Raw genomic sequence first — 22359 nt, 5'->3', positions numbered from 1 at the left:
GAAATAATATATTACTCTAGAGTATATCCACACTGATACAATCATCACACTAGTGAAGAACTTATTATCTAATATTTATATTAAAAAATCTAAAACAGACTTTTTCTGTGACAGCTGTATCAAAGCAGATATAATATATAAGTTTTTATAAACTTTTATATTACAAGTGTTGTAAGTAATATAATATATTCATATCAATCTTGCTGATGATGGTTGTACACTGAATGATATATTCAATTACTCTATAGAATCTCATCAAAAAATCAAATATTATATACTTATTACTAATGATATTATCTGTTATAGATGAATCTATTTTTTATACACTAAAAATCAAGCTATTGAATTTTACACTCACTGAGTTCAATTTATAAAAAATCTCAGCTTCATACTACTGATACTAGTTAGAATCAATATTGATGATATCTTTCAATCAAATAAAATAACAATAATAATAATCAAAGATGACACTATCTGAAAATTTACTATATCTCAATCCTTTTATCAAGATAGTGTTTCTGAGAGAGAAATTCACACAATAATAATGTGTGCTAGAGCAGTGTTTATAGATATAAATATACTGAAGAAGTTCTGAGCAGATATTTTCAAAACAGTAGTTGCAATTATCAACAACATACTGATATCTATCACTCTGTATAATGAGAAATACTGATCTATCAACAATATTGATGAAGTATCTATATAATACCTCTATATTATTTCATTCTCAGCACTAATCAATATCTCATCTCAACTTCATTATTTTAGAGAGCTAGATGTTAATGTTTATATATATCTTTATAAATTTCAAAAATCTATCAATAAGCTGTTCATCAGAGCAGAAATATTTAAATTTATAGAATTTTATAGCAACTCAATCTACTGTCTCTGAAGTTCTACAATTGATAAAATAATTATCATTAGTGATATTGTTTTCTCTGTAAAGAAATCTATAACTCTGTAGATTGATACTAATTATACAATATTCAAAGCTGTAAATTCAGTGACTTATCTTATTAACAATACTGCTGTTCTCAAATTAATTAATACTGAATGAATAAAATTAGCAAAAGCATTCATTATCTATATTTCTTCTTCTCTCACTGATTTCATTCTGAAAGAATATAAGAATATCATTAGTAGATATGAAGAGATTGATGAATATTGATAAAAGTTGATGAAATATAAAATTACAGATTTAAAATAAAGAAATATTTGAATAATAATTTCATATTCTGATATCTTTTTTAATAAATCAGTGGCTCTCAGCTGCTGAGTTTATATTAAAAAAGATTGTTCTCAGAATCTTAATATGAATTCTGATGATATATTATAAAAATCTTAATAAATAGTATACAGCAATTGATTAAAGAAGAGCATATGTAAAGAAATATATATACTCATTATTAATAATACTACTAATCATATAATATTTACAGTAGCAGTGAAGTGAGATTAGAACTTGTATTAGATTGATATAGTTATAATCTATCTGCACAGTCAACTTAATAAAACAATTTATATACAGCAATCTACTGAATTTAAGATAAAAACTTCATATACAATGATTTGTGCTGTTATAGACTCTCTATATAAATTGAATCTTACTGCTAAGATTTGATACAATTTTCTTACAGCATTACTCTGTGAGAATGACTTCAAATCTAATCTCTATAACTCTACTCTATAATATCATACATTCTGCAATTATCTTTATATAACAATTTATATAAACAATCTTTATATTATAGTAGAAGATTCAGCAGATACTAATTGACTAGTTAATACTCTTATTAATAAATTAGAAATAAAAGATTTGAAAGAATCTTTAAAATACTTGAGTATGAAGATTGAACATCACTCTGATAATATTATAAAATTGATATTGAGATATTATATCAATTATTTAGTGTAAGATTTCCATCTAGACAACATCATCTCTGTCTTTATATTAATACTTGAGAGAATGAAAATAGACAATGCCTCTGTATTAGAATAAGAAGAAGAGTTTATTAAAAAATAATATCAATACAGAGTAGAGTGTTTGCAGTATCTGATAGTCAAATTATATTCAGATATTATATAAACAGTATCTCTATTAATGCAGAAGAATACTGTATCTATATTTAAAATATAAAAAACTCTTCTCTATATTATATAATATCTAAAAGAAATAAATAATCTAGACATTTTATATGAAAATCTTAAAAATGAGATTGATGAATTTCTTAATATATTATATCTGCTGATAGATTATACAGATTCAGATTAAGCAGAATCATTGAACAGTAAATATAAATCTATCTCAGACTTTATATTCAAGTTAGTAGATATATCAATTTCATGATGTTTATTTAAACAATCTTGTATTTCTTTAAATTTAAATAAGATAGAATATATAACACTCAGTAAAGCAGTATATAAAGCAATATAATTATACAATATAATAATAAAACTAGAATTTATTACAGCAAAGAATTTTTTGCTCATCAGAATAGATAATAAAGATTTAATCAATCTAATTATCATTGCTGTGATCACAGTATGCAGCAAGTATATTAATATTTGCTTTCACTATTCTTACATGCAACTGAACAAAGATATTATTTCAATTAATCATATTTTTACTGAGAATATAATAGCAGATAGATTAATCAAATCTCTGAGCACAGTGGCATTTAGATATTTCATTAAATTACTAGAACTTTTCACTGACAACAGTGAGAATGATTAAATTTCTGTATATAGCATGTTTTTGGAATGATCTAGATTAAGATAGTTAGCATGGAATATTTGTAGGAACACATCACACATGTTGGCATGTGGGGGGGTGTTGGACACTAGTTGCCCAGGTGGCCCTCCACCGCACATGATTACCCCTATATAGTTAGCTAGCGACCACAACAATAACAAGATCAACCATCCCACATTATCCTCCCACAAGCGTCTATCTCACATGACCATGATCACATGATCATGGCTATCTTCAACGCTTCCATCCTCATTAATTCATTCCCACTCTATTTGAATTCAACCAGACGGGCTTATTTATAATTTTTGTGCTGGAAGCCCAATTGACCGAACACGCCGCTTCCTCTCCATCCGATCCCTACCCGGACTATTCATTTTTTTTTTTTTTTTGGCTCTTCCCCCGGTTTTTCATCCGCACGTACCGTGCTCCCGGCAACACAAAAAAACCCCCCCCCGAGAGCGAATTGTCAAATCCCGGCGACGTATTACATCCCACACACGTTTTGTACTATACCTATCTGTCGAGACGACGAGATGGGAGCGGGCGGATCGAAACCTGCGACAGCGACGGGGGCTGGGACTAGACATATATTCTCGAGGTGAGTTGGGGGCTCTCTCTGCTTTGAAATACAGGGCTTGTTGTTGTTCTCCTCACATGTGTGTCTTTCTTTCTCTCTTTCTTTTTCTTTTTTGCGCTTCGCTTAGTTCTTTTGTGTTTGTGTTTGTATTCGTGTTCGTGGATGTGTTGGGTGTCGATTGTTTGGATATGGACACTGCTATTTTGATGGGATTTTTTGGATTTGTGGGCTACGTTGTGTTGTCTAGCTGTGCGGAGAGGAGGAGGAGGTTTTATTTCTTTTGGGCGGCGGATGGTCAATAAGAGGAAGAAAGAGAAGAGAGATTTTCAGTTGCTGGCCATTTGTATCACCACGATGCTTGCGAATTGAATGCTTGCTTCATCATGATGTTGCTTTTCGCCCCGGAACTTGATATTTCAGTTGGATGATGATTTTTTGTCGTGGTCAGGAAAGGGCGCAACTAGCTAACCATGCGAATTGGTGAGTGTATAGTGGCACCCCAATTCAATTCTCACAGGAGTTTGTCGAATCCTTGCAGGCGAGCTCAGAGGTATGTACAGATACGTATCCCTAACAACAAATCTAGATCCCCCTCCCCACATATCCCGGAGCAACAACACCTCACCCCCTAAATGCAGCAAAATCCCAAATATCTATATGCCCAAGACTAATCGCAGAGCAACAACCCCGCAGACCGATTCCTCCCGTGCACAAACGATAGAACTCCACATCCAGAACCGTATCGCTGCAGAGCTCGAGCGCATCCGTGCCCGCGAAACACAGACCCTTTCCGACCTCGCAAAGCACATTGCAGATCAATCCCCTCCTGACACCGCCATCTCCCAACCCCAATCTAATTCCCACAACACGGACCCATCCCTCTCACTCGATGCCCCGCGCGTCCCCCTCTCTGGCCCCGGTTCCCCCGCCGAGCGCTCCCTCCAGTCTTCCCCAAAATCCACAGTTACCGCCGCGAACGGCGTACCGATAAAGGAACTAAGCAGCGCGCAGGTGCAGCAGGAGATCTCGGCACTGAGCGCCAAGTTAGCGGAGAGACGGAGGGTTCGGGAGCTAGATGCAGGGGTGGAGAAAGCGCGGGAGGAAGTCGTGAGGTGTTTGAGGGGAAATGAGAAGAGGCCGCTGGACTGCTGGAGGGAGGTTGAGGGGTTTAAGAGGGAGGTTGGGCGGTTGGAGAGGCTGTGGGTGGAGAAAGTTGTTGGGTAGGCGGATGGGACCTTTTGTGATCGAATGTATTTTATGATAGGTGAGCTTCGATGACCAAGCGTCGTAGTGGCGGTTGGTGCGGGAATTTGTTTTTGGAGTGGAGAAGAGACTATTCTTTTCTGGCTTTGAAATGTATACATATATAATGTTTTTGATTGCTGGCTTTTTTCGACTTCACATGTTCCTGCTCACTTTTAGCAGGAAACGGTTTAGAAAATGACGATATTTCGCGTGCTTTTCCCGTCTCTTGATGAAGTGAAAAATAAATGTATAATAAGATAACTATATACGTTTCCTATATATAGTCGGTCAAGGGGAATTGAAAACCGCTCGTTGCAAACTATACAGTAGCTAGTTAACTTTCCTTCTACGCTTCATAAATTTCATCTCATAACATCCTAGTATACAAATACAAATACAAAAACAATTTCACTAAAACCTTACTCTATATCGATCCCTTGGTAGAAATCTCACATTACCTCCCAAACCCCCAACCTCCCCACCCTCTCTCCCGCAGATCGGACAATACACACTCTGGACAAATACTCTCGGGAGAACATACGCCCCTTCACCCCCTTCACCCCCGTTGTCCCCTTACCATTCATCCGAACCCGCGTAATCCCACTAATGTCACTATCTCCGGAAGAAGGGCCAGCTGTGCACTCAAGGTTAGAGCTAGAACCATCATAAACACCCACCCTCTGAACCAAAATAGAGGCAACACCCGTCCCCCTCCCTTGCCCCAAATTAAAATTCCCCGTCGTGACAAAGCCAATCAAATCCTCCTCACCCGGCATGGGCAGGTGGGCTGCCGGTTCTGGGTCAGCAGAGAGATTGGTGGGGAGTAGTTTGCTGCTGTTTTGCGCCAGGATGGCCTGCTGCTGATTTTGCTTTTTGCTCTGTTTCTGGGCGCTGGGTGTACGCGCGGAGGGGTCGAGGAGGGCTAGCCAGTCGTTGCGCAGGGAGGGATTTGTGGTTGGGAGGCGGTAGAGGCGGGCTCGCGGAATTGGGGTGCCGCGGTTGATGAGGGTGAGGTTTACGGTGGCGAGGGCGGGGTGGATGAGGAGGGATTGCAGACGGGCAGGGAGATTGGCAGGAGATTTTTGGGTAGTTTTTATCTTGAGGATTGTAGAGGCGAGAAGGGAAGGGAGGTGGTGGATGTGGAGAGGTGGCGGTGATGGCTTGGTGTGTGTATATGTAGAGGTGGAAGTGGACGGAGTGGATGTATTCTTCCGCTTTTCTTTCTTCTTGCCCTCTCCCTTGCTTGTTTCCCGCTGATTGGTCTCTTCTGCTGTCAGGGCATCCTTCTTTACTTCAACAATGGTAGTGGAGTCGGGTTTGGAACATTCCCCGTCTGATATAGGGATATTAGGCTTAACAAGCCGCTCCCAATCGCAGGCCCAACCCTCTCCAATCTCTCCCTTCTTCAGACCTCCTATGTCGATGCTATCATACTCGACACGTTTCCCCTTTGGTTTACGCTCCCATTCCCCGCGTCGAATGTCCCTCTCACGAATCTCCCATGCCCATCCTGCGTTTGTCCCTGGAAAGTCGCCTGGGAACCAAGGCTCTCCACTTTCGAACGCAAGTTGCTGCTTTTCCAGCAGGCCACCGAAACGAGGGTTCCCACCAGAGGATAGTGGGTAGTACATGACCGAATACCAGACAGGCACAACACATTTCCACGGCAAGAGCACTGTGTAGGTACCCTGGGAGTTTCCTCCGTTGGATAAAGATTTTGGCCGTGACGCGAGGATAAGGACTGGAATGCACGGATCTGTAGGTTTTGGCGAGGGATACTCGCCCGGATTAGCCAGGGATTTCCGGCGGTTTATAGCTTTTTGGCTAGGTAGAAGCCGGGAGGCTGTTAGTCGCGCGGGGCGAGAAAATATGTCTGGTTTAAGTTGTGTAGAGTCAGGTGTCCATGACGAGAGGGTGATCGCGAGTTCATTCAAACAGGACTCTGAAGTCGGAGGCTGAATGGTTCGAAGGGGATGGCGGAGGCGAGGGTCGGATATATTGAAAGCTAGGACAGCGTTTTGCGGAAGTGACGCTGCATTCGTGAGACCCGAAAGAGAATCCCACGTTGCTTCAGGAGAGCCCTCAGGCCATTTTTCCCCCTCGGGTGGTGGTATGGGCTTGAGAGCGGCAAGCAAGATCTCCGTTGCAGCGGGCCCAGTGACATCGATACTTCCAATATCAAATCTAAGATCCTCGATCATAACTTGCGGGTTCTGTAGTTTCGCTGCTTTCAACAACTCCTCCCACACTTGCAAGAAAGCTGACGGATGAACTCTTAAGAACATCTTCCGCCTAGGCTTCTTCAGCTTCTTCCCAGCATCAGGCATCTCGACATCCCCATCTCCGCTCGTCTTGGCTGTCTTCTCCACGCACCAGACAAGAGTAACAGGGGCAATAGGTCTTCCGCTTCCCCCCCCTTCCGCTCCCACTTCCCTCTCAAACAGCCAAACTTCCAAGCTTCTCGTCCCAGTCCTCCACTTCCTCCCTTTATTTCCCCATGCCTCTTCCCCGCAAACACCCAAAACCCTAAACAGTCCTTCCAAGCTTGCCTCGACCCCTTCCAAGCCAATCGTCGAGATATAACTCATGTCCCATACAACCGCACCTCTCGCGCCACTAGCCCTATGCGTAGGTCTATAACTCTTCTCCGTGGGGCTTAGTGGTACCACAAATCTCCACAGCGGCTCCTTGGGGCTTGTCATGTGTGCTCTCTTAGCGTGGAACATATGGGTTGGAAGCCAAGATTTGCACCGTTGGCGCTTTTTGAACTTCGACTGCGGCTTTTCGGGATGGGAGAGTCGGTTTTTCTTAATTTTGGGTATGCGGGGCGCTATGTTTATGTCATGACAGGGTTTTCTTTTTTTATTGCCCCCATCCCCTTCCACCTCTACCTCAAGGGCGGGATCTTGAAACAACCCTGCAGCTTTTCTCGCGGCCCGTCTAGCTTTGGAACGGGAATTGAGATTCTGAAGTCGTCTAGCAGTCTCTAATCGCAAGCGTAGGAGCTTCGTAGGCTTGCGTCGCCGAGCTGTGACTGTCGGTGTATTATCCTCAATCATCTAATTCCCCTCTCTCAAGTATAAAAGTATCAGTATATGTGTGAATCACAGAAAAAACACACCCACACCCAAACATCCTCTCAAGCACACGCAAAACCAACCAACCAACAATATACACATATATATTTCTTACCTCCCTCCTTGCCCTTGCCCTCAACCGACTCGGCACCCTCTTAACATTATGGCTAGCCGTCCTCCTCCTCAAGTTCCTCGGGACCTGCTGAAAGGCCCTTGACGCCAATGCCGCTTTCGAATTGCGGATGCCCGCCTCCAGCGCGCGGATTTCGAACTCCCGCGCCGCTACAAAGGCCGACACATCCAGTTCGCCGGTCTTGGAGAGCGCGGCGTCAGAGCCCTGTACGGCAAGGGAGCGGGCATCGTATGTTCTGGCGCGCTTTCGCGCTGAGGAGTCAGAGAGGGGTATTTTACGCTTTGCTCCTGTTGTGCTTAGGGCGGAAGTAGCGGCACGGGTCAGTTTTGGGCCCATTGAGTGCCAGGGGCGTCTGCGCGCGTGCAGCGGAGGAGTTTGGTGGTGTTTTGCTGGGTTGATGACCTGCGATGTCTGGATCAGTTTTGTTTGGCTGGGGGAGCTTGGCGTTGGTGTTGGTCACTCAGCTCCCATGTTAAAATAGGTTTAGCAAAAAAATGACAATCATATTTTAGGCTTATTATTTATTGAGCACTTTTTACTTCCAAATGTCCATTGTTCTTAAAATCTGACGGAGTTGGCTGCGCAAATTCTCTGCGTGTTGAAGTAACTTGGTTCTATGGAATCATAATTATATGAATTCTTCCGACTTGCACTACCCCGAATTGAATTGAATTCTATTGTTATTTTATCCGTCTACAAAAAGAGCTTTGTCAAGCGATCCCCTCCGCCAATATCAAAGAGACAGAAACTCAGCCATATGAGTATTTTATTTGTCTACTTTAGCCCCCCCGCAACCACAAGAATTCCGTATATTCCAGTAGCTTATAGCTTGGATAGGACTGCTTCAGCACTGGACACCTATATTTAAATTCAACAATCACCTAGTCAGCTCTACATATCTCAATTTTGCCACAGACTTCCAAGAGCACTTCCCGCACAATGCGAACATACCGTTACGTCCCGCCCAGGCTCTTTCTCAGCATAAGTCACTTTCCCATGGTCAAGAATGAGGGCATACCGAGCAGTCCGTTCGCCCATGGTCCAGCCAATGCTCTTGGAGAACGCCGCATCTGGATCGCTTAGGAAGAGCTAGAAACAATATAAAAGCTTTGTATCAGCCATTTTGTTTGTCAATCACCCAAGATTGCGCTGCATCTCTGGAAAAAAGAAAATGGAACAAGGTGAGTGTATAAGTGAGTCATACAATATCATTGCCGGTTACCATATTCGCTTTTCCCCATGCGCTCATCACGAAAGCATCGTTGGAGGCAAGGACGGCAACAACATCGACGCCTTTGGCTCTGAGTTTTTGCAGGTTCTTAATATAACCGGGGAGATGGCTTGCGGAACAGCTGGGTGTGAATGCACCTGATTTGGAAACCTCATCATCAATTTGGGTTGATCAATGTTGGGTCGCTGAGCGAACATAGCTCGTTGACTTCGAGGTTCCGGAACACAATGGCTGGAAGCAAATGAACACTGCTGGGATTGTACTTAGGATCTCTATTGACGTACCAGGAACAGCAAACAGGACAACTTTTTTATCTGCCCACTCCTTCGATGCGTCGTATGTCCGGGGAACACCGCATGCAGTGATATCTCCCTTCTCTTCGCTCCAAGGAATGTATCTGCCCATCAATATAGCCTATGAGCCAATGGCCCATCCACACACTCTTTGAGATGCGTCACTGGTAATTGGGGAGATGGGTTGCTCACGAAAACTTGACATCTGCGGGGAAAGAGTCTCCAGCCTTGAGAGGGGCCATTGCGATAGTAAATCAAACGGGCCCACGTCGGTTTTGGAAAGAGAGGCAGTTTACGGGGTGCGCGGAGAATGGCCTTATTCGATGAACCAGGGGTTCGTGTAGTGCTTGAGTATCGATTAGTATTTATAGCTACAAGATAGTTTTCAAGGAGGTTTCTGAGTTGTTTCGTCTGGCCAAGCAACTATTAACAGGTGGTACGAAGGTAGGGTTACAACGACCCGATACCTTTAAGCGAACCAAGCTTTGGTTGAATGACGGCCGAATCCCCGACGACGACCAAAAGAAATACACGAGAGAATCAGGATTTATCAGATTTTCCAAATGGTAGATTCATTACTATGTTCCTGCGAATGTAGCGCACGACGCCAGAAACACGGAAAGAAGCACGGAATTATCCATCATATGCCCTAGCCCCCAATGGCTTGAAGAATGGCGGGGCAATGCATACCAAAGTACCAAGAACTATATACTCTAGGCTTTCCACGGGTTGCCATCCTAACATTGATTTTTAGAATCAGATACCATTTGCACTTAGGCCACTAGGCTTTCCTCATAGGCAAAGTCCTTCATCTTCCAGCGCAGCTTGCACCAGCCTCAATACTTCCTCTGCCACTCCCCAGCTCAACTCCACGCCTCTCCCAGCAAGCCCATATGCATGGGCGATCTTGCGGTTGCCACCGGGCAGTGTCTCTAATTCCAGGCGCATACCGCCTTGTCTTGCCGGACGGAGTCCCACAATATCCCGGATTACATCGAACTGGCCCTGTTTGTTTAAAATAGAGGGATATAGTTTCGCTGCGTTTTTGAGCAATTGTTCGCGAACAGCGAGAGACGGCTCCGGGTTCCAGTCATTAGGCTGTTTTGTACCGCCCACAATGGTGCCGCCGTTTAAGGGGCGGGGTATGAGAAATGACCAAGTGCCGTCCGCCAGTTGCTGTGTTATGGTTTTATCGCAAGGGTTCGAAACAAGGCATGTTTGTCCTGGAATACGGTGTAGCTTAGTTTAGGTCCCCAGTAAATCAAAAGATAGAAGAAAAAAGAAAAGAAAAAGACCATTTTGCCCTCGGGAACCAGATGCTGTACCTGACGGCGGAAATGATAATACAACGGCTAGTTTGATACCAGATAACCTACCCTTAATGACGAAAGATTTCGGATCATCAATTCCAATTCCGGTGCAGTTAACCACTATCTTTACTATTTCATGCCCGTTGATCTCGAATGCCTCCTCGACAGACTTCAGTCGCATTCGACGTACCTCTCCTCCGCCAAGCTTAAACCGCCGCAGGATGTGCATCATATATACATCCGGGTCAACTGTGTATGCCTCGTACCTAGCTCCAAATTCCACACCTTCCGGCATTTCATCGGCTTGTAGGACACGGAACCCGTCCATCCCGACATACTCCGGTAACATAGCTCTGTAGGACGAGGTAGCCTCTCCCGATACATACTCAATGCCCTCCATAAACTCCACACCGAACTCCGGGTGCGCTGCGGCCAGGTCCTTAAAGCGTTTGTAGGTTCGTTTTCCCAGATGGGATTCATATTTCAGCTGTGGTGTTGTGGCTGGGATGGGCCGGTAATGAGCACCAGAAAGTGTGGTTGCATATGAAGGGTTAGGTCCATCGTCTGTAGAGAAGTACTCGGAAGCTAGGAGGATGTGGTATTTTTGACGTGGAAGGGCCTCGAGGAGGGTCAATGCTGAGGTCACTCCAATTATCCCTGCCCTAGTTTTTACAAAGGGATCCAGGAGGGTTAGTGAAATAGCTGTGAACGACATTGTGTTCCAAGTCATAGCATTCGTTGAAAAACGTGTACTGTACCCGATCACCACAATGGTTTGCTTCTCGGAATTGGCCATACTTGTCCTACAATTGCCTTTTAATGCTCTCCACTAGATCAAGGACGGAAAGGAAAGGAAATGCATGCCAGATGCCATATTTGATATCATGATGGAGTTGAGACTATGGCTGATTCGGCAAGCCGGGCAGCTAAAAACCGTCCCGATTTGACCCCGCAATTTGGGTCATAAAATTGTTGTATTGCGAATTCAACATGTTCAAAAGGAAGCTCCCCTGTTTAGCTACTGTCAGAAGAGAATTTTTTTCCACTTGTCCGTCACATAGTTTTAAATTTTGTTGTGGCTGAAGTTAGGGGTTCTTGCTAGGTTATTCAACTACGTCATCGTAAATCCATCGCAAGAGCAATACCAAATTACATCGCTCCCTATATTTGATCTTTTTAGTGTGACCATCTAGAGGGAAGGAAAAATGTGAGCAACCCATGCTAGAATACAAGATTCCTAAATCCATCAGTACCAAACATATACCTTACTCTCACAAAAAGAATAGTTGCTTCAATGAACGACCAAGAACCATAGAAGAAGCGGGACCCGGGAAATTAAGAAGAGGAATTGTCAAAGAAAATAACAAGAGCTGGATCCTATCAGGGACTCTCTCGTCGTTCCATCTCCTATTCGCCCTCCGGACATTATCGCCGGCCCGTGGTAGAAATTGCATGTGCAAGAATGTAAACTATTCGACACGACCGCTGTCCAGTTAGCTGTCAACATAAGGATTCAGTCTTTCGATCAATTCTTCAACGGTCAAATTGAAGGCATCTTCCCCGTCACTCGACTGAGGATCTTCGCAGAGAAAATCGCCGGTATGGACTTTCCGTTGGCAAGGCGGAAGCAAAATCTTGTTTAGAACGTGGATGACTCCATCTTGGGTAAGAAGATCTGGTATCGCGACGGAGGAATGACCGTTGACACTAAATGCAACGAGGCGACTCATCTGTGCGATATCTACAGTGATATGACTTTTTGGTAGGAGGGTAGGCAAATTCAGCTTTCAAATGAGAATAGTTTAGCCAGGGGGGCTGCTTCCTGCGTCCATGAATAGGGATGAGAAAATAGTACTTACATGGAACGACTCAGGGTTTAGCCCATTCTCCTTCACTGGTCTGTTATATGCATCCGAGTAAAGCGTATGGTTACATACAATATGATACTTTAATATAGCTTCAAGATACCTCTCACCACATTCACTGAAGAGATATCCACTGATTTCACGACCAAGGTTTTCGAACGCCTGATTGGTGGGAACGAACAATGTCGACCCTACATGTGTAGAATGGTCGTTGATATAATCAACGAGGCCGGTCTTATACATTCCTAATTCGAAGGTGCTGAAGGTCGAAGGGAGGGTATTTAGGGTTTCTGTCGCTGGAGCCGGTGGGATTAGAAAGTTGTCCAGCACGTGGATAACGCCATTCTTGCCATACTGCGGTAATGAAGATCAGTGAGTATCGGTTTATAGAACAAAGGGAGCAAATAGAACAAATGGAAAGTGGCGCTTACAAGATCACTCCCAATAATGGAAGAACGGAAGTTCATCGTTAAACCCTTGGGCCCAAACTGTGTGCCGATTCGCTGAGGGTAATGCCCAAGATCTGCCGATTCGAGCAGGGTGGGCATTGTTCTCGAGGAGAATAAGTCTTTTCTCGAGTATTCACCGGGCAGAATATGATACAACATCGCCCTTTTTATCAATCTGTCCGCTGGATTTGATTGGGATTTAATTTCCGTGAAGGCCTCATCCGTGGGAACAAACACTGTTAACTTCGACGAGGTGCTTTGGAGCAAATCCACGATGTCGTCGAACCTGGATATGTACTCTGCGAAGATTTTTGCGTGCGTGCTGGAATTTATCATCTCGTAAAGAGTCATATCAAAATGGCCGTAGTCTGGATGGTATTCACGGTTTCCTCCTGCATGGCGTGTCTGGGGTTGAGCGAGTATGAAAGAATCCTCTTTCCGGCCATCATCACCGTCGTCGCTACCACAATTATAAAGATCGAAGTCCTGATCTAATTGCAATATTTCTGCTTCGTGTGGATGGTTCTCCAACAGCCAGTCGATACTTTCAGCCATTTCGGCGAGGTGAGGTACGAAACTAGTCTCATCCTTCCATAACTGTGGGGGTTGGGAATAAGGAGGTAATTCACCCCGGGCTGACAGCTCCTGGCGGCCTCGAATAACGAAGGCCTCCGCAACAGACGCGGCAAGGAGAATGAACGTTGCCTTCATGGTGATATGTAAAAAAAAATACTTATCTTTTGAACTATTGACTCATGTGATTTGGGATGCGTCCTCAAAATAACAGGCATGAGATTCATTAGCATTGGCAATGAAATAAGTTGAGGCATGCTTTCCAGCTGGATGATATACTTAAAAAGCTCGGATTTGCCAGCGGTCGGAAAGAATCAAACCGACATTAGCAATGTGAGGTAACGCTTGGATTCAGGGAAACTTAATGGTCCCCAAATTCTACTGCGTCGCTCATTATTGGCAATCCAAGAAAGAAAATTGGAAGGTTGCTGGTTACGTTTGGGGTTCTGATAACATGACTCCCCAGCGAAGCTGTCCAGAGGTTCCCATATCCCCACACAGGTCTTTCTGGTTGGTGACCCTTTGGTGGATTCAGACAAGAACAAAAGATTGTAGCCACCTTCACGAACCGACCCGCGGGCCAGTGCTGCCCAATAAACCGCTCACTCGAACCTCAAGATTCTATTTTGGCTTGTCCGGCCGAAGTCCCGTCGAGATTCAGCCTCGTCCAGGATACCACACGACAAGAGGCTCAATTTCGTCCAAGGAAAAGGGCTTGTTCACCTGCTTCCAACGTTAGTACAGTGTATAGCATACCCGCATGTCGTACCGAAAATCCTTCCCCTGGATTGCAAGTAGCCACATCCTGGCGCCGAGGTGTGAATACCCAACCGTCGCGGGCGACCAAGGGGGTGAAAATATATCCTGTTCTTAATATAGTATCCATTTTACGAACTCCTTCCCATTCTGGGACACATGTTTGTTTCAAAGTATGGTCTCGCGCTCGTACTCTAGTCTCCCTGTGACCCTTGACCAAACCTGCAGCAGCATCGCTTCGTTTTTGTGGGCTGCGCAGTCAGCATGGACTGGTGGCTCGCTTCCCAGCATGGTTCGAATAACTCTGATCTTATTGATTTTGGGCACTTGGGTTTTGTAAAACAAAGTCGCCCATTTGAAACAGAGGCTGACGGGTCGAGAGTTGGAGCGCGAGCAGAAGGTGGATCGTGATCGTGTTCTCGTAAATCCTTCAAGGGGTGAAGCGAGAATTGTTCCACACAATGTGAGCTAATAGGATGACGTGCAGACACCAAAATCTTTGATTTCGGTAGTTTCTTCTAGCTGGCGATCTCAGAGCCATGGACTCTGCGACTGAGTTCTGCAGGAGCGGCTAACTTGCTGCTTGTTAGAACCGTTGAACGGCCCGGTCTTCCTCCAGGATTCTGGCTTCGCCTAGATCCGTATTAGAGGAGCTTAGCAGCAGACGAGATCTGGAGATAGGTGGGTCGACTCCCCCTATTTTTCAAAAGCTGGATCACTGCGCGTGAAGACAAAGCCGATGTCCTCGGAGTTCTTCAGCGATTTTCTTTTTCTTTTTCTTTTTCTTTTTCTTTTTCTTTTCTTTTTTTTTTTTTTTTGTTGGCTGATACAGGATTGAAAACAACACTTTTACCCATCTGAGGAAAAGGGAGCCATGTCCTGTTGGAATGCGCAGCACTGCTACCATCGATGGCAATGCGGATGCTAACCCGTATCCCAAGATTTTCCCCTGGGGCTCTTCCGCTGGGCGGATCAGGGCTAATTTAGGAGTACGAGCTTAGGAATGCATCAACACGATTAATGTCTCTACGAATCTCGTGTCCGACCAGCAACATATTTCGTTGATCTCCAGCAGTTCACGCTCTTTCCCCCAGAGCGTGCTGCTAAAGAGATATTCAAAAATGTCTATAAAGACGACTATCATCCTCATCCAAGACATGTTTTCATTCACTCCTTAGATCTGTTTGGTACACTCCTTGAGTTTTTAAAGGGAAAAAAAAACTTGATACATTTCTTTGCTTTGACTCATTTATATTTTCATCAATTGAAACAACAATCCTGAACGTCATCATGCGTTTCTCTACTTTCTCTCTGGCTCTGCTTCTAGGCAGTGTGGTATCTGCCACTCCAGCCGTTGAACTATTCGAGCGAAAAGTGGGCTCCAGCTGCAAAACCATGGACGGCATGGGGACATGCATGGCAAGGAGCAAATGCACCGGAGTATACTATGATGGAGCTTGTGGCAAGAATTCTGGGGAAACCCGTGTATGTATTCGTTGAAAGCTTATGGGTTGGTGTATTCAATGCTGATAACTTATATGCAGTGCTGCGTTGAAGTGAAGTGCAAAGTAGGGGGGAAATCAGGGCTCTGCCAAAATATCAACAGGACCAAATGCAAGGGCGGCAAATTCCACGTGGGGAATAGCTCTGTATGTTTACTAGCCCATATCCCTTCGTCTATATTTAGGAAAACCTTAGCTATATTCCTCCTTGAGAACAAAAGGGTTGAATCAGAGCTGACCTCCCCCTTTTTTTTAGACTTGTCCGGCAGGGAAAGATGTTCAGTGCTGTATAGAAAATGATAAACCCACTGATCCCAAGCCTAAGCCCAAGCCTAAGCCAAAACCTAAAAAGACTGTTGGACAGAAAGTCCTTGATATAGCCATGAAAGAGAAGGGCACGAAGTACGTCTGGGGTGGCGGCTCATGCAAAGGCCCAACCAAAGGAGGCTATGATTGCTCCGGACTTGTCGCCTATGCTGTTTGCAAAGCCACGAAACGAAATCTCTTCAAGGAGGGTCTACGCGTGACATATTCCATGTACTGCGCTTCGAGCAGCAGGCTAGGCAAATTCAAGTATGCAAAACCCCATCCTAGGCTTTCACATTCGCTTCCCGTCGAGATCTCGAGAATGCTAATACATTTCATTTTCCCTTTTCCAGGAAAGTACCCTTCTCGAAACGTCGTGCTGGTGACGCGGTCTTTTTCGGAACTAGCTGCAGCTGCAAGAATCAAAATATCTCCCACATGGGATTGATGATGTAGGTGTCAATTGCTAACAACTTCTCCGCCCGCAATCGTATGTCCTCGGGTTTGTCTTTCATATCTGACCTTTTATCGTTCTGTAGTAACTCTGGTGACCGCATGCTTCACGCGCCAAATCCAAGCACTGTGGTTCGGGAAGGCAAGGTCTCAGCCCAAGGAAGTTTGAAAGCTTGTCCATATGTGATTCGATTCGCATAAAACTACGATGCATAAGAATGCCTTAAGAGGCAGTTCTGATTGCATTCAACATCCAACCCCTCCCAAAACATTCCCGCCCAGCCTTGGTATTTCCCTGCTCGCATTTATTATTCTGTCTCTTTCTTTCTCAATCTTGTATACGTTTCCCTCTGTTGATCATGAGCGATTCTTTTTGTGCTTTATCTTCTTCATTTCTTTCACATACATAGTCAGACTGTACAGGTACAATTTGACAGTTTCATATCTGGCATCCCTAGAATGAATCGGATAACTTCGACCATAATAACTACTGGAAAACTGCAATAGTCAGGCCCAGAAAAGTGCCTAATCCAAACATACCAGTATATTTGGTTTGAATATACATAACTACTAGATTCCCAATAGTAACTCTCTTCGATTGGTTTTCCGACCATCCAGGCTGCCGCCGAGCATGTTGAAAAAAATCATGCGTAAGTAAGATCTAGTTGAAGAGGTATTCAACGTATCAGCAGACATCGGGTTCAAAATAGCCGAATGGGGCTCGAATTTTTACCAAGGAGTCTTAGTATCTGTTGATGATATACGGAGGATCCTCTCAAAAGTTTTGATTAGTGTTATCCATTAATTTACCACTATATTGGCTAGCAAGTGCCACCACTGTATGAGAATGTAAAAAAACAACCCCTCATTCTATTTATGAGATTCTCTGCTTATTGCAATGTTTCTCACTTTCTTCTTTCTCAAGATCATGGCTTCTAATACTGATATTGTCACAAGAGCTTTTGTGATTGCTCTTAAATCCCCTTACATTGACAAATCCACTGTTGAAATCAGTGAAATCACTTCTCTTTCTATTCAACAAATCAATCAAATCTATATCAGAGCAATCAAAAATGGATTTAATTTTACTCTTTCTCATCTTCTTCTTTATAATGAATGATTAAAAGATGCTCCTCACAGTGGCAGACTCACAAAACAAATCTCTTCTATTTCAGAGCAGATTCTAATGAAGATGCACTATAGTTGATACAGATAAGAAAAAATCTGTGCTGATATTGTCAATGAACTCAGTGAGAATGGAATTACAATCTCTTCTATAACTGTTTGATATATATTGCAAAAAGCTGAGATGAAAAAGATCAAGTCCACACAAAAATCTGATTTGACAAGGAAAATGAAAACAGAATATCTTCAGTGATATCTTCAACATCAAAATTGAATTCTTGAAGATTGAAAGAATGTTATATAATCTGATGAGATATCAGTTGTTCTGCTTTATTATTATGAAGAATATAGAATTTAATATACATCTGCAGAAAAGTATGCTCAAAGCTGTATATATAAATAATAAAAGAATTCTTCAGAGTTCATATTTTGAGACTGTTTTTTTTATAATAAGAAGGATTCTTGTCACTGCTGAACTTCAGAAACTGCACAAGAAAAAAGTCAGTCAGCAAAGAATATTGAAGCTTTGAATATAATAATAGAATCAATTAAAAGACAGAAATAAAAGCTTCAAAATAAAATGAGAAGATTAAATCTTCATCAACTATCTGAATCTCAATCAGTATGAAAGTGAAAGAAGAATACAGAAAAGCTATCTCATAAATCAGAAAAAGAAATCAATTGATATTGATATCAGATCAAAATCCTTATTTCAAAGCTCTTTCTCTTTACAAAAGAGTATCAAATTGATTATCTGAATACCATCATTCAAGAAGATAAAGCCCCCACTTATAATCACTATATTCAATAGTATATATATGATATTCATCAGGTTCAGCAGCTGCTCTGATGTCTCAACTTTTCTGATCTCAATATGATTGAATCTGTATAATTTTGAATGAAACAAAAAACAACAGCCAAGGGAGCATCAAAAAGCTGTATAGAAGCTATACAGATATGAGAAAAAGTATGAAAGAAGCTATCACAGAAGCAGATTCAGTCATGGATAGAGTGTATTTCTATTCATATTGCAAAGGTTATTGAGTTGGAAGATGGTAATGAATATCAGAAGAGCTGCAGCTGTGACAGAAGAATCATCTAGCTAGTACTGATAAATCAATCAGTACAGAGTAGAATAAGCAATAAAAAGATTCAGGATACTTTGTATTAATTTCAGTGTGTATTTCAGTCAATATTTGTGGCATTTTTAGTATGTGATAGCACTAATCAAAACTTTTGAGAGGATCCTCCGTATATCTAACAATATTCATCAGTGATATCTCGCAAAGATATGTAGCGATGATATCTAACCATAATATCTAGCAACACTAGTTAGCTAGGTGCGTATCTGCTTGATACTCATTGAATTCATCATCTTTCATGAAAGTAGAGATTTCTATCCTAGCTGGCCCACTGCTTGCTCGCTCAGTATATATTCATTTCACCATCTACACAAGCTGTAGCATTTCATTTTATTTTTTATCTGCAGTGCTCTTAAGACTTAGACTCTGCACTCTCGATAATGGAAGTCTGAGGCATTGCTCTCTCAGTTAAGATATTGTGGAATTAACTACTCATTCGTCTCTGAGATTTAGAAGTGCATTTGCAGACTGTCTCAGAGTAGACGACTAGCGCTGACTGGGGAATCAAGAACCCAGTCAGTGGCCGTTCTTTGTGTGGGTTGCATTGCGATGACTTGGCGGATTGACGCTGGAAACATCCTGGTTATGCTCACGACGCCCGTTGAAGCAGGGATCCAGCTGGATAGCGCTTTGCAAAATCACTCGCATTCATTGAATAATGATTGCAACATCAGCGGATCATAGCAGCGGCTGACACTCCCATGTACGCTGTATGGTGATTGAAGGCTGAAAAGTTAGCCACTAACCGTGCCAAGAGCACTCACAAATCTCACCCATTAGGCAACTGATATTGATCCATAGAATTCGTACACCCTATTCTCTCTCTATATCTCAGAGTTTGATATTCAGAATACTGTCAGTTCCATCAATGTCTATGCAGACTCCGAACGAGTTCCATTCTCATGATATTAATCAGAGCTGACTGGATCAAATAAATTGCATAAATTACATTAAAACACACTAATACAGCATATATCTCATATAATCCAGTAGTTTTCATGTATGTAATACGTGAATGTACACGCTAAAAATACGCTATTCCATATTTGATATACAGATCTGTCGTTACATTTTGGCTTTCGGAGGTGATTAATCTACTGAAACCACTTCTCAATCAACCAGCTTCCCCAAAATGGAAATCTCCATCAAACACGACATTGTCTTTGCGTTCGCTCAAATTTGCTCTTCCCCGGAATTTCCGTTTTCGTAAGCTTTTCAGCGATTGATATGGTTATATGTAGTTAGTGCACACCACCTCCTCCTCAGCTGGCAGGGCATACCTCGGTCAAAATGGATTTTTGGCGAATTGCGCCGTCTGATTGTCTCCGACTGATGGAATTGGAATGATACTAGTAACTCCCGTTCAAGGATTGATTGGGTCGAGCAGAATAACCCAGCTGATATATATTCGTGGTTCGGCCAACTATTTAAAGCGTTGAGACCCCCGTTGGGCATATCATAACTTCCAGAATGGCCTGGATTGGTGTTGACAGAGGCTGGAATTGATGCTCCACGATGACTTCTCCGTTGGTGATCGCTCTCGGCTTCGTGCCCGCGACCTATGTTTTCCTTTCCGCGCTGCTTCACCTCACCCAAGACGCGAAAGAGCCCCCTGTAATCGCAACCCAAATACCATTTTTAAGTCCAGCGTTGGGCTTTATTATGGGTATGCAAAATTTTCTCGTAAAACTCAGGTTAGCTACCTTGGACGTGTTCACTGGGTGTGGAACACTGTACATTGCAATCTAGGGATTATGGACTTTTTATGAAGCTTACTAAATTTTCCGGCTTGCAGGGACAAATACAATCTTCCAATATATACCCTACGCCTACCAGGACAGCGCATCTACATTATAAACTCCCCAGCTCTCATCCCGCAGCTACAGCGGTTGATCAAAACGATTTCATTTTGCCCCATCGAGGCCCAGGCAGCCGATGTCGTGATGGGAGTTGGCCCAGAGGGAAATGCTATCATAGGTTCGGACAAAATGCTCGACAATGATTCTTACCTATCAACCTTCGTACCCTCGATTCATCCAGGCCTGGCTCCGGGCCCTGGACTCAATACGATCAGTAGTACGGCAGCTCGGGGCCTCTCAGAATCTCTGGAAAACCTGAGTAAAAGCGGCCCAACAACGGTCGATCTGTATTCCTGGGTTCGTGGAGAGGCTTTTAAGGCCATAACGGAATCCATATATGGGCCGAAAAACCCATTTCGTGATCCCGCACTCGAGGAAGCATGGTAGTAAGTTCGAGTCCCTTGAAATAGCATCGGCCTACTTCTGAGTTGGAGGACTCACTAATATTGCCGACAGCACTTTTGAGCCCGGCATCTTGCCTCTGATGATCAACATATGGCCAAGTTTACTAGCACGCAAAAGCCTCCATGCGCGAGAACACGTTCTCATTCCCGCTTTCGAGAAATACTTCGCCGATAAGGGCCACCAGCAGGGCTCGCTCCTCGCCCAGTGCCGCTACGAGCATAACACAAGTCACGGTCTACAAGGCAGAGATATCGCAGCCACTGAGATTGGCCAGATGATTGCGTCTCTAACCAACAGCTTGGCGAGCGCGTTCTGGATGGTCTACCATGTTTACTCCGACCCCATTGTCCTCAATGAGTGCCGAGCTGAGGCAGAGCAGCTTCTTGAACTCGACGACATCGATGCCCAGATTCTCGACCTAGCCAAAATCAAGTCTTCATGCCCTATTCTTTTCTCGACATGGCAGGAGACTCTGCGTTATGTGCACATTGCCGTCTCTACTAGAGTGGTAATGGAGGATATCATATTCGACAACAAATACCTCCTGAAGAAAGGTGCCACTGTCATGACTACTTCTGTAGTCCAAAACACAGACCAATCGATATGGGGACCAACATTTGGTAACTTCGACCACCGCCGATTCGTATCCCAGCCTGGTGAAAAACGCAAAACCCCAGCGGCGTTCCGTCCCTTTGGTGGTGGGTCAATCCTCTGTCCTGGGCGCCATTTTGTCACCGCGGAGGTCCTGTCATTTGTAATTCTCCTTTTGCTCCGTTTTGATCTGGAACCCGTAACCAAGGATGGTAAGTGGTTTGAACCGCGAAGAGAAATGGCCATGACAACAAGCATACCCACGCCCAAGGACAGAATCCAGGTGAAAATTGTCCCTAGAGAGAAGCAAAGAGGGCATGTGGATATCTCAGTTTCCAGCAAGGCGGCTTTTTACTAGTTGACCTGCAGAAATAACCAATAAATGATGTAATTGCTCCTGTTAAACCCTCCAATAACTATTTTTGAAATGGAGAATTCTGCAAAAATATTATTTGATAGCCACTTGAAGCACAGATGAGCAAGGTATGGAAAGAGGAAGCTGTATAATTACCTGTCGAAAGCCAGCCTTGGGGCGGATGATGCTTTAAACTCAAAAGAATTGGATGATCCACAGCGATGCGGGCAAGTGCTCACTTAGGGCAGATCAGTAGGAGACTCGCGCCGGCGTACTCGGCATAGTCAGGGGCAGTTTTTTGATCAAAAGTTTTCTCTCAGGTAGTCTCTGATTGCTGCGGCCCTATATCCTCCATGCGTT

The 22359-nt window shown here is 43.4% G+C and overlaps 8 protein-coding genes across 8 annotated transcripts; 4 read left to right on the top strand and 4 right to left on the bottom strand.

Moving 5' to 3' along the window:
* Window positions 1-3285: 3285 nt before the first annotated feature.
* HCBG_05631 (DUF1690 domain-containing protein) lies at window positions 3286-4553 on the top strand (the record flags this gene model as incomplete). Its single annotated transcript, XM_045432680.1, has 3 exons — window positions 3286-3350; window positions 3822-3879; window positions 4023-4553. 3 exons carry the CDS (start codon window positions 3286-3288, stop codon window positions 4551-4553), a joined length of 654 nt encoding a protein of 217 aa, XP_045286796.1.
* Window positions 4554-4924: 371 nt separating this feature from the next.
* HCBG_05630 (ribonuclease P/MRP protein subunit) lies at window positions 4925-7633 on the bottom strand (the record flags this gene model as incomplete). The annotated part of the gene is made up of 1 exon (XM_045432679.1): window positions 4925-7633. The coding sequence occupies one exon, from the start codon at window positions 7631-7633 to the stop codon at window positions 5024-5026; it is 2610 nt and encodes an 869-aa protein (XP_045286795.1).
* A 740-nt stretch (window positions 7634-8373) lies between these two features.
* HCBG_05629 (allergen Asp F3) lies at window positions 8374-9550 on the bottom strand (the record flags this gene model as incomplete). The annotated part of the gene is made up of 5 exons (XM_045432678.1): window positions 8374-8642; window positions 8736-8873; window positions 8989-9152; window positions 9300-9412; window positions 9501-9550. 5 exons carry the CDS (start codon window positions 9548-9550, stop codon window positions 8607-8609), a joined length of 501 nt encoding a protein of 166 aa, XP_045286794.1.
* Window positions 9551-10100: 550 nt separating this feature from the next.
* On the bottom strand, window positions 10101-11414 carry HCBG_05628 (FAD dependent oxidoreductase; the record flags this gene model as incomplete). The annotated part of the gene is made up of 2 exons (XM_045432677.1): window positions 10101-10531; window positions 10685-11414. 2 exons carry the CDS (start codon window positions 11412-11414, stop codon window positions 10101-10103), a joined length of 1161 nt encoding a protein of 386 aa, XP_045286793.1.
* A 429-nt stretch (window positions 11415-11843) lies between these two features.
* HCBG_05627 (fasciclin domain family) lies at window positions 11844-13735 on the bottom strand (the record flags this gene model as incomplete). The annotated part of the gene is made up of 3 exons (XM_045432676.1): window positions 11844-12402; window positions 12478-12837; window positions 12915-13735. The coding sequence occupies 3 exons, from the start codon at window positions 13641-13643 to the stop codon at window positions 12112-12114; spliced, it is 1380 nt and encodes a 459-aa protein (XP_045286792.1).
* A 224-nt stretch (window positions 13736-13959) lies between these two features.
* Window positions 13960-14898, top strand: HCBG_05626 (uncharacterized protein; the record flags this gene model as incomplete). Its single annotated transcript, XM_045432675.1, has 4 exons — window positions 13960-14239; window positions 14609-14698; window positions 14749-14769; window positions 14852-14898. 4 exons carry the CDS (start codon window positions 13960-13962, stop codon window positions 14896-14898), a joined length of 438 nt encoding a protein of 145 aa, XP_045286791.1.
* A 653-nt stretch (window positions 14899-15551) lies between these two features.
* On the top strand, window positions 15552-16723 carry HCBG_05625 (uncharacterized protein; the record flags this gene model as incomplete). The annotated part of the gene is made up of 3 exons (XM_045432674.1): window positions 15552-15746; window positions 16020-16336; window positions 16609-16723. 3 exons carry the CDS (start codon window positions 15552-15554, stop codon window positions 16721-16723), a joined length of 627 nt encoding a protein of 208 aa, XP_045286790.1.
* Window positions 16724-20304: 3581 nt separating this feature from the next.
* HCBG_05624 (uncharacterized protein) lies at window positions 20305-22002 on the top strand (the record flags this gene model as incomplete). Its single annotated transcript, XM_045432673.1, has 3 exons — window positions 20305-20483; window positions 20585-21034; window positions 21105-22002. The coding sequence occupies 3 exons, from the start codon at window positions 20305-20307 to the stop codon at window positions 22000-22002; spliced, it is 1527 nt and encodes a 508-aa protein (XP_045286789.1).
* Window positions 22003-22359: the final 357 nt, after the last annotated feature.

Source organism: Histoplasma capsulatum, assembly GCF_000150115.1.
Source record: "Histoplasma capsulatum G186AR genomic scaffold supercont2.7, whole genome shotgun sequence".
NCBI classification, from domain to species: Eukaryota; Fungi; Ascomycota; class Eurotiomycetes; order Onygenales; family Ajellomycetaceae; genus Histoplasma; species Histoplasma capsulatum.
The sequence above is the reverse complement of the archived record's forward strand: the minus strand, read 5'-3'. Positions and strand labels throughout refer to the sequence as shown.